This window comes from Bos grunniens, chromosome 10, assembly GCF_055505025.1.
Source record: "Bos grunniens cultivar Pamir isolate PY7600 chromosome 10, Bosgru_T2T1.0, whole genome shotgun sequence".
NCBI lineage: Eukaryota > Metazoa > Chordata > Mammalia > Artiodactyla > Bovidae > Bos > Bos grunniens.
Window position 1 is genome coordinate 540,945 of NC_141174.1, and position 16,621 is coordinate 557,565.

Sequence of the window (16,621 nt, forward strand, 5' to 3'; positions counted from 1 at the left end):
TTGAAAGGGAAATAATCACAGGCACCTCTATGGAAAGCTCTCCTTACGACCCATGTTATGGGAACTCGCTACGTGGCTATAAACACATCTTTCAGGACTTTAGTAACTAGACGAAGACAATCACCACAGAGCAGTGGGAAAAGCTACTATATAAAGGAGAATTTCTAGCAAATTAACAGGAAAATTGTGAAAAGGAAAAATGAGATTACCTTTGAGACTTTAAATAATTGTAAAGAGAAAACAAGAGCAAAGTTATGGGAATAGAAAAACTGAATTCTAGTCCTGGCTGAGGCATTTAACAAACTTGATCTTGTTCCTAAACCTCTTTAGACTTCTAATTACCTTCTTGGTAGAATAGGGATAACAACTATTTTTCCTACTTCAAAGTATATTAATGGATAGGAAGGCAGTCTTTACTTCTGAAAGTCCTGTGTAAACTCAAGGAGGAATCTGTTGGTTTTACCAATTTATGCTTTACAGCAAATTTTAATACGGGGTCTTCACACTGCTTTTCATAGTACTTCTGCTTGCCTTTTTCTTACACTGTGTATCATCTGCATGAGCTAGAGCCCACTCCCAGTGTAGCTGTTCTAACCAGAATTCAAGTTCTACCAACAACTTCTTTGCATTTATCTATAAACACAATGAAATTACCTAGCCAAATCTGATATAGGAGAACAGCCACTATATATAATTATATGGTCTAATATTTTATTTCATTTTATAAAGCAGCAAAATCTGTAAATAACTCAGCAACATAAAATGACTATTAAATATAAAGATATTTATAATTTATCAAATAATTTCTAAACTCGCTCTTGAGTCAAGAAAGGACCACCTCCAAAAAGCAAGCTCTACCAAGCAAGAATGCCTTGGGGAAATAGGCAGTGAGTCTCCATTAAAATGTACAGATTAATGCACAGGCCAAAGTGCAATTATCCTGTAAAGCATGCAAACCAGGGGAAAAAATTCTGTAATTGCTTTATTTTTTTTTTAATTATTTTATTCAACAAACACTTATATAGTACTTACAGTATGAAAGATCCTATTCTAAGTGCTGAATAAATATTTAAATCATATAATCCACATAACAATTGTTGAGTTAGGTAACTATATTTATCCCTGTCTTACAGTTGAGGATTCTGAGCCACAAAAGTATAGGTAATTCACAAGGTCACACAGCTAGTAAGTGGTGGAGCTGCGATTCAGAAGCAGTCTGGCTCCAGAATCCAGGGATTTGGGCCCTATGCTAGACTCCCCTCCATGGATTATACTCAGTGATATGCGCTCCATCTTCTATTTGGCAAACATGGAGCTTCTATAGGGTTAAAGATAAGAGTACACGGAATTTGTAAACATCCATATCCTTATTATAATCAAAAATGACTTAAAAAAAGATACATCCATCAGATGTGTAGTGTTTCCAGATTTCATCTTGTAGTTAACTTTTTCATTGTTGTTTCATTGGGAAAAAATGTTTATAGCAATGTAAATTAAAAAATATTTCTCTCAGTCAGGATGTTTCAGAAAACCAGGAATTAAAAATCAAACCAGGACTGTAAATACAGGAAAAACAGGCTGCACTTAATTCTGCAGGAAACACTGCAGGCAGGACTGACCCAAATGACCAACGTGCATAAACAGGCATCAGTGAGAAATCTGGACTTACTGAAAGTGAAGGCCGCTCAGTCGTGTCTGACTCTTTGCGACCCCCATGGACTATACAGTCCATGGAATTCTCCAGGCCAGAATACTGGAGTGGGTAGCCATTCCCTTCTCCAGGGGTCTTCCCAACCAAGGGATCGAACCCAGGTCTCCTGCACTGCAGGCGGATTCTTTACCAGTTGAGCCACAAGGGAAGCCCAAGAATACTGGCGTGGGTAGCCTAACCCTTCTCCAGGGAATCTTCCCAATCCAGGGATCAAACCCAGGTCTCCTGCACTGCAGGATGATTCTTTACCAGCTGAGCTAGAGATGCTGTCAAAGCCTGCATTTCATAATTAAGAATTTCAGAGACCAAAGTCAGTGTCCTTAGCTGAAGCTAGAACCTTAGTCCCACAGGTAGAATCTCAAATACAAGGGACCCAACAACAGCTCGAGGAAAAACAAAACAAAGAACCCCTGCTCCTAATCCTATGGAGAATAGAGCAGACCCCTATGGACTCTGTGGGAGAGGGAGAGGGTGGGATGATTTGGGAGAATGGCATTTGAAACATGTATAATATATGAAATGAATCGCCAGTCCAGGTTTGATGCATGATACAGGATGCTCCGGGCTGGTGCACTGGGATGACCCAGAGGGATGGTACCGGGAGGGAGGTGGGAGGGGGGTTCAGGATGGGGAACATGTGTACATCCATGGCGGATTCATGTTGATGTATGGCAAAACCAATACAATATTATAAAGTAAAAATAAATAAATAAATAAAGCTAATCAAAAAAAGAAGAAGTGGCAGATGGAAGGAATCAGGAACTTTAACACTGAGGAGCACCACATCTGCTCTGGAACACCTACTTCTAGAAATAAACTTCCATGAAGTCAAAAAAATAAAGTGCAAGCTTCAATTTGTGACATCTCTGCCTGCAGAGTTTTGGTGGTGGCATAGTTTCCACTTTCTTTCCAGGGTTTGGGGAAAGATGTTGTTTTAGGTATGCTGAAATATGAAACACGTTTGTCCCTAACACTTGTATATAGTGATTCCACCGTGAATGTGACCACAACATTTTAGAACTGAGAAGGACCATCTGTTTATTTTAGTTCAAGACCCTTACACTGCGGATGAAGAAACGGTGGCCGAGAGGGTACAAAATACCTGAAGGAGCAGCGGCCTGGCTCCTGGCCCTGCGGCTAATCGTTTTTTCCGTCTACTGCCTGCTTTGGCTTCATGTGCAGCCTGACCTGGGAACCCAACTATTATTTCTACATAGAATCTATGAATAATTCTTTTAACTACTGTAATAATAATCATTTGAAGTACATATTGTTGATAAGCCAGAGAAGAACCATAATTTTCCCTCCCCACGTTTTAAACAGTTAATACTGTATCTGAAGAATCTCTGAAACATTTTAAATTATCTGGGTTTCCAGTATATTCCTTTTTAGTCAGTTCACACAAACTTCTCCCTCTGTTTGCTGGAGCAGATGTCCTGCAAATCTCTGTCCCTGTGGTAAAGGGTCCCTGGGAAGCTGCCCTATGCTGCTGCGGCTCTCATCTAGTGAACCTCAAAACGGGGTAAAAAAAGCCAAATGGCAACCCCCTGCTCAAGTAACATTCACGTGCAGACGAGCAAGCCCCTGAAACAACCATCCCCTCCCTACTTAACTGCGGTATCACCTCAGGTCGTCTCCTCGTGTGCACTAGAATCAGTGGACTGGTTTTGTGGTGAAGGGAAAGGCAGGGCTGGCACGAGGGCCCGGCACTAACGTGGAAGCGGCCGTGAGGACAGCGGTGGGAGGCAGGAGAGCAGGGAGGCACTGGGGACAAGCGCAGCGCGCACAGAAGGCAGGAAAGCGGCAAACGAGAGTCCTGCGGCCATCAGCAGCAAAAAGCCCTCAACCTTAGGCAGCCAAAATGTAAGAGATGATTTCCAATTATCATTGAAATAAATTGCACTAATAAAAACGTCAGAATTACCCAATGAGATGACAGAAGCTTCTATGAAAGAAAAATAGAGAATGTTTAAAGCTTAAACCAAGCAAGATTATAAGACCAGAAGTTAATGGGTTATTAACCTAGTCACAGTTGTAAGAATAAAAGCTCAATGGGACAGGCACAAAATGATCAGTTAACAATATTTACCAAGGGTCCTATGGATGCTAAGGGCTATTGGGGGGGGGCAGGGGTGGTGTGAAAATGAAGGTAGAAAATGATGCAAACAAAATAGAAGGAAAAATAAATCAAAATTCCTGCCCTCCAAGAGCTTACAGTCTAATTGGTGATTACGATATACATGCATGAGAAAGCCGTAAAACAACATTATAATAATTGCAAATAAATATAATCCAAACAAATTACAAAAGCAATGAGAAAGAAATGGTAAGATTCATGAAAAATGGATGAGTACAATTTTCTCAATGATACCAAAAAGTGTTTGAGAAGTTCTCATTAATATATCCTCATACAACTATAAATCTCTTTCTATTCCCAATAACCATTCTTCTAACACTAGAATGTACTCTCAAAATAATGCCTAGGTGGAAGTCAGAGTCACTAGTTCCCCTTTTTCTATCAAAAATGTAACATTCTAGGACAACTATATTTTCTTGAGTTTTACAGAGATAATTCTTGTCAGGAACCGAAATAAAATTTAATTACTTTAAAAAGAGTTATGAAAGAAATCAAGACAGGTTACATTGAAAAATACTTCATGCAATGTATTATAAAATTGAATACATCACACATTAAGTTCATAATTTTTATAAAGAGAAAAAGCTCCAGAAATACTACTAAATGATAAGCAGGCAGAAAGCAGGCCTAAGAACTTGCAATAAAGCAACATACTCTGATACGCATGCACGGGTAGGGTGCATGCACACACGTGGGTTCTGAACTTTCACTAAGTTAAAAACTCAGAAGGAACACAGTTAACAGGGAAAATATGTTGAATCTGTGTATTAAACATAAAACAGACAAATCTTCACAAAACTGTTAAGGATAAACCTTAAACCTCTCAGAAAAATTTTAAAAACAGACTTCCTCTGCTGAATCATTAGTGAAATAATCTTATCTTCAGTGTGGAAGAGACCATTCCCTTTGTGGCTGTCTGGTCAAAATCTGTACCTAGAATGATGAAATGTTTTCAGATGAGAAATGGGAATAGAATTATCTTCTGGGAGTATTTGCCTTAGGTAAAGTCTAGAGACAGTTTAAACAATTAATTTAGTGCTAAAATTTCTGAAGTGTTTGAGTTTCAAATTAACTGTAGTCACTAAAACATGTAACATAATAACTAAAAATGAAAACAATTAAAATGATCTGTTTAAAGATCTGTAAATACAACTATCACAAAATGGTTTTCAAAACAGAATTGAAAAACTGCACAGAATACCTCTCTGTATGAAGATCGTACTGCTAATAAGTGGGGAAAATTCTACACAAATTCAACCAAAAACTTGAGGAGGTGGGTGTCACGGTCACGGCACGGAGGCCAGGCCCACGCTCACCTTGCACGTCTTCCTCTCCGCCATCACCATCTTCTTCCTCATTGTAAGCCAGCTCGGCCTGCTTGTCTGCCTCATACTCACCTACGTTACCATCATCCCCATTATAATCCGCCAGTTTAGAGCCATGCTGCGGATCAACAGGGGATTCATTCTCATCAAAGAATCGGCCTGTGAAGTAGGCAGAGGATTAAATCAAGAGTGAAGAGAGAAGAAAAGAAGGGACCTATATTGGAGGTAGATCAGAAAGCAGACAAGTGAAACCTGGCAACTTTCAGGATACTGGTTATAAAAAAAAGATACATTTTCTGAAGGTTATTTAAGATAAAAGAAAATAAGAATGAAGACCGAAAATAATTTTGAGAATTTCTCCTGTGTATTAATTTCAGTACTTGCTACTTAAGGTTTGAATGTTTTCTTAAAGAAAAGGGCACAATTTTCAAAATTATTTTCCTAATAACCAACAACTTTTCTGATAGAAGTATTTGTCTAACTTAACACTTTAGGAGGAGAATCAAAAATTTTATGAGTAGATATACATATATGAAACCTGTAGTCATTTATTGTTTTATAAAATATTACTTTCCAGGAATAATTTTGATAACTTTTCTTATCAGAATAAATGAGTACCATGTAGGCTTGTAGAAACCATGCAGTTTCTTTTTGGAAAATAAGACAAACTAACATACTGGTGGGCTATCTTAAGTTTCTTCAGTGACCGTGATTCACCATAGCCATGGGTTTCCAAGGAGGTACGGCAAAGAGTAAATTATCAGAATCCCTAGTAGTGTGTGTTTTGAAAAACATCCCAAGTAATTCTGATTTATTCTTTCTCATCTCCCAAACCAGACTTCTAAAAGTCAGTGACAGAGGAAACTTAGAAAAGTTGACCTACACAAGGCTATTATATTGCACACATTCATAGTAACTAGAATCAAGAAGAGCAATAGATATAACATGTACTGTAAAAAGCTATTCAATAAATGGACATCAAAAATAAAAATGTCATGCAAACTAAGATCTGACTCCCAAACACAAGTTAAACTCTGACATTAAATTTAAGTAGCATAAAAGTAAATTTTATTCCGATCCCCAAAATATGGATATCATTAACTTACTGATGATTTAAGATTTTTAGAAATTATAAAAACTCTGTGATAGGTTTAAAATTTGGGGAATTATATTTTTAAAATTCACATTGCAATGAGACAAACTTCCTCTGCTTGGAAAGTAAGGTTAAGTTCAAACAGAAAGAATTATGGAGGTATTGGTCAATTCCACAGATGGCTCACCATGTCATCAGGCCAATATATTTCTAACTGCTGAATAGAGAGTCAATCAGAAAATATCCAAAATACGTAAACAGCTTCTATAACTCAATATCAAAACCACAAACAACCTGATTAAAAAATGAACTGAATAAACATTTTTCCGAACACATACAGATGGCCAACAGGCACATGAAGAGATGCTCAACAATGCTAATTAGGGAAATGCAAATCAAAACCACAATGAGGTGTCATCTCACACTGATCAGAATGGCTATCATAAGAAGCCTATAAATAATAAAGGCTGGAAAGGGTGTGGAGAAAAAGGGATCCTTGCACACTGCTGATGGGACTGTAGATTGGTGCAGCCACCATGGAAGTTCCATAAACAACTAAAAACAGAATGGCCACATGATCCAGCAGTTTCACTCTTGGGTGTGTATCTGAGGAAAACGCAAACACTGAGTCAAAAAGATATATGGAGCCTAATGTTCATAGCAGTATTATTTACAGTAGTCATGATATGGAAGCAACCTAAGTGTCCGTCAAAGGATAAATGGATAAAGCAGATGTGGTGTATATATAAGATATATACTTAACTATAAAAAGGAAGGGATTTTTGCCATTTGCGACAACATGGATGGCCCTGGAGGACATTGTGCTTCGTGAAATAAGTCAGAGAAAGATACATACTCTGTGTTATCATTTATATGTGGAATCTAGGAATCAGAACAAACTAAAGAATACGAGAGAACAGAAACAGACGCACAGACACAGAGAGCAAATGAGTGGCCGCCAGGGGGGCAGCGCGGAGGGGAGTACAAGACAGGGGCTAAGAAGTACGGACTGTCACGAGTGCAGTGAATACGCCACGAGGGTATGCTGTCCGCCACAGGGGATACAGCCAACGTTTTATGAGAATTTCAAATGGAGTATAATCTATAAAAATTTTGGATTAGCATGTTGTACATGTGAAAATAATATAATACTGTAACAGCTATACAGCAAATAAAAAGAGTCAATCAATTTTTCTTTTAACTAAACACAGTTAAAGAACAAATCATACTCATAGGTTTTTGAGGGGAGCAGTTTACAGCAGGAAACTGAAGTAAAGGGGGCTACCAGGAGGGCACAGACGATCATCTTAAATCTATTCCAGAATAGAGCTGGGCATATACAAAAAACACGTACACTGATCAAAAGAGAGGGAGAGAAAATAGATGGATATACAAGAGTTAAGAAGGAAAAAAAGAGTACCGTGAGAAACGACGCTCTTTGTGAGAAAGACAACCTGTCTTCTAATGGAAGTGATGCAAAAAAGAAAAATCTGGTATCTATTATTATGTCTTTCTCTAATGATAAAATAAAAGATGCCAACCTAAGAAGGAAAAAAGAGAGATTTACAGAAAACTATATTTTGTTTTTCTTAATATGTAATATTATGGACAAAATGCCTGGAGCACTTAAATCATCTTTATGTAACGTGAAATTGCTGTTTTAAATACATAAACATTTTAACCTGGTAGTTACCAAGTGAGTTTCTCAAGGTTTCCTCCAAGAAAATATTTTCATTTTTTAATCAGAATTATGAAATAGAGACCAAAAATTAGTCTAAAAGGTTATTGCAAAATAAGATTAATTTAACTAATATTATCAAACATGGCATATTAATCAAAGAATTGGTCAACCTGCTCCTATTATAATATTCCAACAGGACAATTCACAAAGTCTCTTCTCTCTTTTTATTTTAAAGGTGTTTGATGTTCTGACTAGCTTGAATTCACTCATAAAATTTTCATACAACTACAGTAACACTCAAGAGATAATAAGAAAATTAATAACAAGAATGTATGACCACAATAGTAATTCATGTTATCATATATACAGTATGATAAACAATAAGAGAGGGAAAAAAAACAGTTAAGGGCATAAACTCGCTACTTGCCAGTCAAGTGAAAGTGAAGTCGCTCAGTCGTGTCCGACTTTTAGCCGCCCCATGGACTATAGCCTACCAGGCTCCTCTGTCCGTGGGATTCTCCAGGCAAGAATACTGGAGTGGGATGCCACTGCCTTCTCCATATAAATGTATTAATTTGTATAAATGTATAAATTATATAATTATCGGGCAATATACTTACAAAAAGTTATACAAGAAGAAATCAATGTGAGTTAAGAGCTAGAAAGGAAGGTTTCAAAAAAAGAGGCAATCAGGTTTCTGTAGTGTAATGGTTATCATGTTCACCTCGAAAGAGGCAAATATATTATACTGTGACAGAAAGAAAGAAAGGAGCATTCAAATAAGGAAGAATGAAAACAGAGTATTCAAGAGACAGTAAAGAGACTAATTTGACTGGATTTAAATTAGAAAGTAGAGGAAGTTTGGATAAGCAAATTGGGAATAATTATGGAAGACCTGTGAAGTCAGAGATTTTCAGGGGCTTCCTACACCTACCTCACGGTGCATTCCAGAGAAAGTCCTGTCTTCAGCACTGGCTCTCGCCTTGACTCTGGGAGATAACTTCTGAGCCCTCGAGCCGTGCTATTCCAGTGTGATTGGACAAATTTATCCCGACAAAGTGATTTATGGTGAACGTTTGTTTTTGTTAGGTGGGAATTTTTTTAAAAAATAACTTACAAAAATCTTAAAAAGTTTCTTTTTAAAATTTTCATTTTATATGTTTACTGCTGACATATAAAAATGCAATTAACTTTTAATCCCATATCTAATAACTTTGCTAAATATATTTAATAATTTACATACTGTTTTTGAATTTTCTACATATAAAATCATCTTAATATTGGCTTATCAGTTTTATTTCTTCCTTTCTCATCTCTGTACTGTTTATTTTCCTTTCTTGTACTTTGTTTTGTTGAGCAGGACCTACTGTGAAAAGCTGGACAGAAGTGACGACAGTGGTTATCCTAGTCTTCTGGATTTCAGAGGAAAGTTTCTGACAATTCACCCTGAAGTATGATGTTTGTGACAGGATCTTGGCAGATACTCTATCAGATTAAGGAAATTACCTTCTAATCCTAGTTTGCTTAGAGCTTGCTGTTTTTAACAAATACATGCTGAATTTCCTTAATACTTTGGCCACCTGATGTGAAGAGCTGACTCATCTGAAAAGACCCTGATGCTGGGAAAGATTGAGGGCAGGAGGAGAAGGGGACGACAGAGGATGAGATGGTTGGATGGCATCACTGACTTGATGGACATGAGTCTGAGTGAACTCTGGGAGTTGGTGATGGACAGGGAGGCCTGGCGTGCTTCGATTCATGGGGTCGCAAAGAATCAGACACGACTGAGCCACTGAACTGAACTGAATGGTCTGTTAGGAAACCGTTCACCAAAACCACCCACCGTGGCCAGGCATGGTGATAACAGCTGGCACGAGCAGTCTCACCACCAGAAGGTCCAATAACCGAAGACTAACCGGAAGATTTGGGGAGCAGCCAAGAGAAGGGAGGTGACAACCAGTTTGTAATATGTCCTGCCAACCTTCCAGAAACCCTCCTGCTAGAAACCAGCTTGACTGAAAGATGCACGCGCCATCAGGAAAGGCCCTGGATCAGACCAAATATGGGCATGGGCAAAATCATCAGCCAGAAATAACTAGAAAGCTAACAGTACCACCTAAAACCTGAGACTAAGAACCACGTGGCAGAGCACTTCACCTGGGCTCCCTTACCCTGCTGCTCTCTGCTTGAGCTCCTCTTTCCAATAAAGTCTTTTGCTTGTCAGTGCCTGCATCTTCTCAGACCATCTGTTTCCGAGTGCTAGACACAAGCTCAGGCTTCCCAGGTGGCGCCAGTGGTAAAGCTGCTCCCTGCCAAAGCGGGAGACATTAGAGACGCGGGTGTGATCTCTGGGCGGGGCAGATCCCCTGGAGGAGGGCACGGCAACCCACTCCAGTGTTCTTGCCTGGACAGAAGAGCCTGGGGGGTCACAAACAGTCAAGACACCGAAGCGACTTACCACAGCACAGCATATTCCAAAGAGATCAAATAATCCACTAGTGGTTAAAAAAAAAAAAAAGTGAAAATTTAGTAGTATACATATGGCCAAATAAGATAGATGATTTTCTATAAAAGAAATGATTCTCATAAGTCAAGATGGATATGCTTGAATATACACAAATAAAAACCTGCTGTGTTAAATTCAGCTAAGTTGTAGGATACAATATCAACAAACAAAAATCAGTCATAATTGGAGAAATGTGGAGGAAAGGGAACCCTAAGCACTCCTGGTGGGAAAGTGAACTAGTGCTACCCCTGTGGTTTCATAGAAAACATTACGGAGGTTCCCCAAAAATTAAAAAAAATATTCTATGATCCAGCAATTCCATTTTGGGTATTTATCTGAAGAAAATGAAAACACAAACTTGAAAAGATACAAGTACCTCCATGCTGCATTAGCATTATTTACAAGAGCCAAGACACGGGGACAACCCAAGCGTCCATGGGTGAATGAATGGATAAAGACAGTGTGGTATACATGTGTGATGAAGTATTATTCAGCCATAAGAAAGAGTGAAATCCTGTCATCTGCAACAGCATGATTGAAGCTTGATGGCATTATGCCAAGCCAATCAGTGCTGCTGCCGCTGCTGCTGAGTCGCTTCAGTCGTGTGCGACTCTGTGCGACCCCACAGACGGCAGCCACCAGGCTCCCCCGTCCCTGGGATTCTCCAGGCAAGAACACTGGAGTGGGTTGCCATTTCCTCCTCCAAAGTAATGGCCTAATTACCCTAGAATATGTGTTGCTGCTGCTGCTGAGTCGCTTCAGTCGTGTCTGACTCTGTGCAACCCCGTAGACGGCAGCCCGCCAGGCTCCCCGGTCCCTGGGATTCTCCAGGCAAGAACACTGGAGTGGGTTGCCATTTCCTTCTCCGATGCATGAAAGTGAAAAGTCAAAGTGAAGTCGCTCAGTCATGTCCAACCCTCAGCGACCCCATGGACTGCAGCCTACCAGGCTCCTCCATCCATGGGATTTTCCAGGCGAGAGTAAGTACCATATAATCTCAGTAAGTACCATATATAATCACTAAGTACCATATAATCTTTCTTCTACGTAGAATCTAAAAAAAAAAGTAAAACAAACAAAAATAAAAATCATAATACAAAGAATAGATTGATAGTTGGCAGAGGCTGCGGTGGGGACATAGGAGAAATGGCTGAAGGCAGGACAAAAGCAAAAAGAAAAAGTGTATTTGATGTAAAATACTCATAAAATTTTTGAATCATATTCAAAATATTGACAAGTATCTTTATATATGCTAATAAGTATGTTTATATACATTAATATATATGACATAGGTATATTTTATAGTATATTTAAAAACAATAATTCATACCTATTATTCTAAAAGAGTGAAAATAAAATACATTCTAAATCTTTGAAATGAACCCAAATATTAGCATATTCTTAGAAATTTGCATTAAAAATTTTAAAACCAAAAGCCAAAGGAAAAAAAAAATCAGTCATATTTCTATGCATTAACAATAAACAATCTGAAAAGGAAATTAAGAGGAGAACTTGATTTACAGTAACATAAAAAAGAATACAATGCTTAGGAATAAATTTAACCAAGGAGGCACAAGATTTGTCACTGAAAGCTACAAAAATTGCTGAAAAAAATTAAGATACCCTAAATTAATGGAAAGACATCGTATCTTCATGGATTAATAGACCTAATATTGTTCAGAAGACAATCCTCCCCAAAGCAATCTACAGATATCATACAATTCCTATTAAAATCCTAACTGTCTCTTTAGTAGAAATAAACAAGCAGATCCTAAAATTCAGATGGGATTGTCAGAGATTCTAAAAGTCAGAATAATCTTATAACGAAGGGCAAAGTTGGAAAACTCACACCTCCCAATTGCAAAACTTGCTACAAAGTGACAGTGATCACAACAGTGTGCTGGCAGCCGGGATCAGTGGGACGGAACTGCAAGTCCAGAACAAACCCACACGTGTCATCAGCTGAGTTTTGACAAGAATGCCAAGACTGCTCAATGGAGAAAGACGGTCTCTTCAACAAATAGTGCTGGGATACCCGTATACAGAGTATAATTGGATCCTTACCTCACGCCATATATAAACATTAACTTAAAATACACCAAAAAACCTACATATGAAAGCGGAAACCAGCGCTGTGGTGACCGTTTTGCAATGTGTACAAACGCTGAGTCATCACGTTGTACACCTGAAACTAACAGAATATGGTAAGTCAACTGTACCTCAAGTCAAAAAAAAGACCAAAAACTATAAAGTCCTTAGAAGAAAACATGACCTGTGATTTGGCAAAGATTTCTTAGACATGACACCAAAAGCATGAACCACAAAAGAAAAATAGATGTATTGGACTCCATCAAAATTAACACTTTGTGCATTGCAGGACTATCAAAGTGTGAAAAGGCAAACACTAGAATGGGCAAAAGCATTTGCAAATCATATATCTGATAAAGGATCTAGTATCCAGAACATATAAATAATGCTTAAAACTCAACAGCAAAGAAAACAACCCAATTTTAAAAAGGACTTGAATAGACATTTCTCCAAATAGGATATACAAACGGCCAACAAATACATGAAAAGATGATCACTGTCATCAGTCACTAGGGAAACGCAAAGGAAAGTCACAGTGAGATACGACTTCACACATGCTAGGATGGCAACGTGAAAACAACGATAATGGAAAATATTAAGAGCTGACAAGGATGTCGAGAAACTGGACCTCTCGAGCATTGCTGAGGAACTGTAAAATGGTGCAGCCGCCGTGGAAAACAGTCTGGCAGTTCCTCATAAAGCTCAGCATAGAATTACTGATAACCCAGCGATTCTACACCTATGTATATAACAACACTTTAAGAAATGGAAAACGAGTGTTCAACAAAAACTTGTAAATAAATGTTCAGAGCAACACTAGTCACAACAGCCAAAACGTGGGAACGATCCAAATGCCATCTATGGCTGAGGGACAAACAGACTGCATCCATACAACTGACGACAGCCAGCCGTCAGAGGGACAAAGGATCACGTGACTGAGCCTGGAAAACATTATGCTAAGAAAAAGAAGCCAGACAAAAAAGGCTACATACTGCATGACTGCATTTACACGAAATATCCAGGAGAGGTGAATCCATAGTCAGAAATAAGGTCAGTTGTTGCCAAGGACGGTGGGTGTCAGCAAATGGGGAGTGACTGTGTAATGGGCGCAGGCTCTCTTCTGTATCAATGAGCACTTTCTGGAACTAGAAAGCAGTCATGATGACTGTACAACTTTACGACTGTACTAAATACCACTGAATTGTGCACTCTGGTGAATTTTCAAATCAGATCAGTTGCTCAGTCGTGTCCGACTCTTTGTGACCCCATGAATCGCAGCACACCAGGCCTCCCTGTCCATCACCAACTCCCGGAGTTCACTCAGACTCGTGTCCATCGAGTCAGTGATGCCATCCAGCCATCTCATCCTCTGGCGTCCCCGTCTCCTCCTGCCCCCAATCCCTCCAGCATCAGAGTCTTTTCCAATGAGTCAACTCTTCTCATGAGGTGGCCAAAGTAATGGAGTTTCAGCTTTAGCATCGTTCCTTCCAAAGAAATCCCAGGGCTGATCTCCTTCAGAATGGACTGGTTGGATCTCCTTGCAGTCCAAGGGACTCTCAAGAGTCTTCTCCAACACCACAGCTCAAAAGCATCAATTCTTCGGCGCTCAGCCTTCTTCACAGTCCAACTCTCACATCCATACATGACCACAGGAAAAACCATAGCCTTGACTAGACGGACCTTTGTTGGCAAAGTAATGTCTCTGCTTTTGAATGTGCTATCTAGGTTGGTCATAACTTTCCTTCCAAGGAGTACGCGCCTGTTAATTTCATGGCTGCAGTCACCATCTGCAGTGGTTTTGGAGCCCAGAAAAATAAAGTGTGACACTGTTTCCACTGTTTCCCCATCTATTTCCCATGAAGTGGTGGGACTGGATGCCATGATCTTCGTTTTCTGAATGAAAGCCAACTTTTTCACTCTCTGCTCTCACTTTCATCAAGAGGCTTTTTAGTTCCTCTTCACTTTCTGCCATAAGGGTGGTGTCATCTGCATATCTGAGGTTATTGATATTTCTCCCGGAAATCTTGATTCCAGCTTGTGTTTCTTCCAGTCCAGCGCTTCTCATGATGTACTCTGCATATAAGTTAAATAAACAGGGTGACAATATACAGCCTTGACGTACTTCTTTTCCTATTTGGAACCAGTCTGTTGTTCCATGTCCAGTTCTAACTGTTGCTTCCTGACCTGCATACAAATTTCTCAAGAGGCAGGTCAGGTGGTCTGGTATTCCCATCTCTTTCAGAATTTCCCAGTTTATTGTGATCCACACAGTCAAAGGCTTTGACATAGTCAATAAAGCAGAAATAGATGTTTTTCTGGAACTCTTGCTTTTTCCATGATCCAGTGGATGTTGGCAATTTGATCTCTGGTTCCTCTGCCTTTTCTAAAACCAGCTTGAACATCAGGAAGTTCACGGTTCACGTATTGCTGAAGCCTGGCTTGGAGAATTTTGAGCTTTACTTTACTAGCGTGTGAGATGAGTGCAATTGTGTGGTAGTTTGAGCATTCTTTGGCATTGCGTTTCTTTGGGATTGGAATGAAAACTGACCTTTTCCAGTCCTGTGGCCATTGCTGAGTTTTCCAGATTTGCTGGCATATTGAGTGCAGCACTTTCACAGCATCATCTTTCAGGATTTGGAATAGCTCAACTGGAATTCCATCACCTCCACTAGCTTTGTTCGTAGTGATGCTTTCTAAGGCCCACTTGACTTCACATTCCAGGTTGTCTGGCTCTAGGTCAGTGATCACACCATCGTGATTACCTGGGTAAACATCTCTAGTGACACTGTGAAACTGTTCTAGAGAACAATCTGGCAATTTGTAACAGGAGCTATAAAGTTAGTCAAGTACTTTGCAAATTCAGTCAGGAGATTATACTTATAAAAGAACACTCAGAGTAGAAGCAGGAAATAATTTGAAATAAAAGATAATCATAGTCATGACTGCTAACGTCAGACACTACGAACTAATTTAAAAATCAATTAAAGAGCAGAGCTAGATGAACTATTATTATTACCTAAATACAATGGAATATATGTATATATCTTTATGTGTATATGTATGTGTATATATATATTTTAATGACAACTACATAACCATTTAGTAAGTTAAAACACATGTAAGAAATAATGTCAAAGTAAATCACAAAACAGTGCTCACACTGATTTCAACTCTCTGTGTATATATTGAAAAGAATTCAGAATAAGATTTTAAAACTCTTTTAAAAAGGAATTGTAGGGAATTCCCTGGCAGTCCAGAGGTTAGGACTCTGGGCTTCCACTGCAGGGGGCATGGGATGGGCATGGGTTTGATCCCTGTTCGGCGAACTAGGAACCTGCATGCCACATAACATGGCCAAGAAAAAAACTTGTAGAAAGTAGTAATTTTCCAGTCACATCTACCCAAAGACTGGTTGGGAGGTAAGAGAGTGATAACAATTTTTACAGAATAAACTGTAAGTAGGAGAAAATCTTAAGTGATCAAATTAAGATATTTTATCTTAGTAAGATTCTGACCTTACCATACACATCTTTTTGTTGAGCTAAAAAGTTTTGAAGCCAATCCTCCAACAAGATTTGGAGGAAATATTTTTTCACTGTATTTAAAGTATTAGCCATATCCTTGTAAACACAAACAGTTTTACATAGTATTTCAGTCAAGGTACATGGATAGGCTTTAAAACATCAAGGAAGGAAAATCAATTAAATGTAAATAAACTATATGTTCATATAGATGCAGAAATACGAATAATTGTCATAAGACCGATTTTAAAATATAACTCTGTGCAGATCTCACCATACAAACAACCCGTGCACGAGTAAACGCCTAAACGCTGCTCTGAAGAGCTGCTGCCATGGAAGCCGTCCTTACAAGTAAACAAAAGCAAAGTGGAGCTCCCAGACATTCTGTGTGTTCAGGAGTTGAGGCAGGGAGGTTTAAACAGCAGAGGCAGTGCAAAGTACAGTTTAGGAGAGCCGGCCGGTTCCTAATTCTGTCAACTACCAAAATGTTTTCTTCTACAACTTGAAAATCTACCAATTAGAGGGTTATGCAAATAAACAGGTATTTCCACTTATCATA

At 38.9% G+C, this 16,621-nt stretch overlaps 1 protein-coding gene across 7 annotated transcripts in view; it reads right to left on the reverse strand.

Moving 5' to 3' along the window:
* Positions 1 to 16,621, reverse strand: part of GOLM2 (golgi membrane protein 2) — a 152,053-nt gene that overhangs the window by 3,814 nt on the left and 131,618 nt on the right. For 4 of the 7 annotated variants that reach the window (XM_086319105.1, XM_086319101.1, XM_086319100.1 and 1 more), the window contains one exon: positions 5,165 to 5,332. The exons of the other annotated variants lie outside the window; for them this stretch is intronic. In XM_086319105.1, the coding sequence (XP_086175231.1) occupies positions 5,165 to 5,332 (168 nt within the window). The remainder of the gene's footprint in view (positions 1 to 5,164; positions 5,333 to 16,621) is intronic. 7 annotated transcript variants of the gene reach the window in all.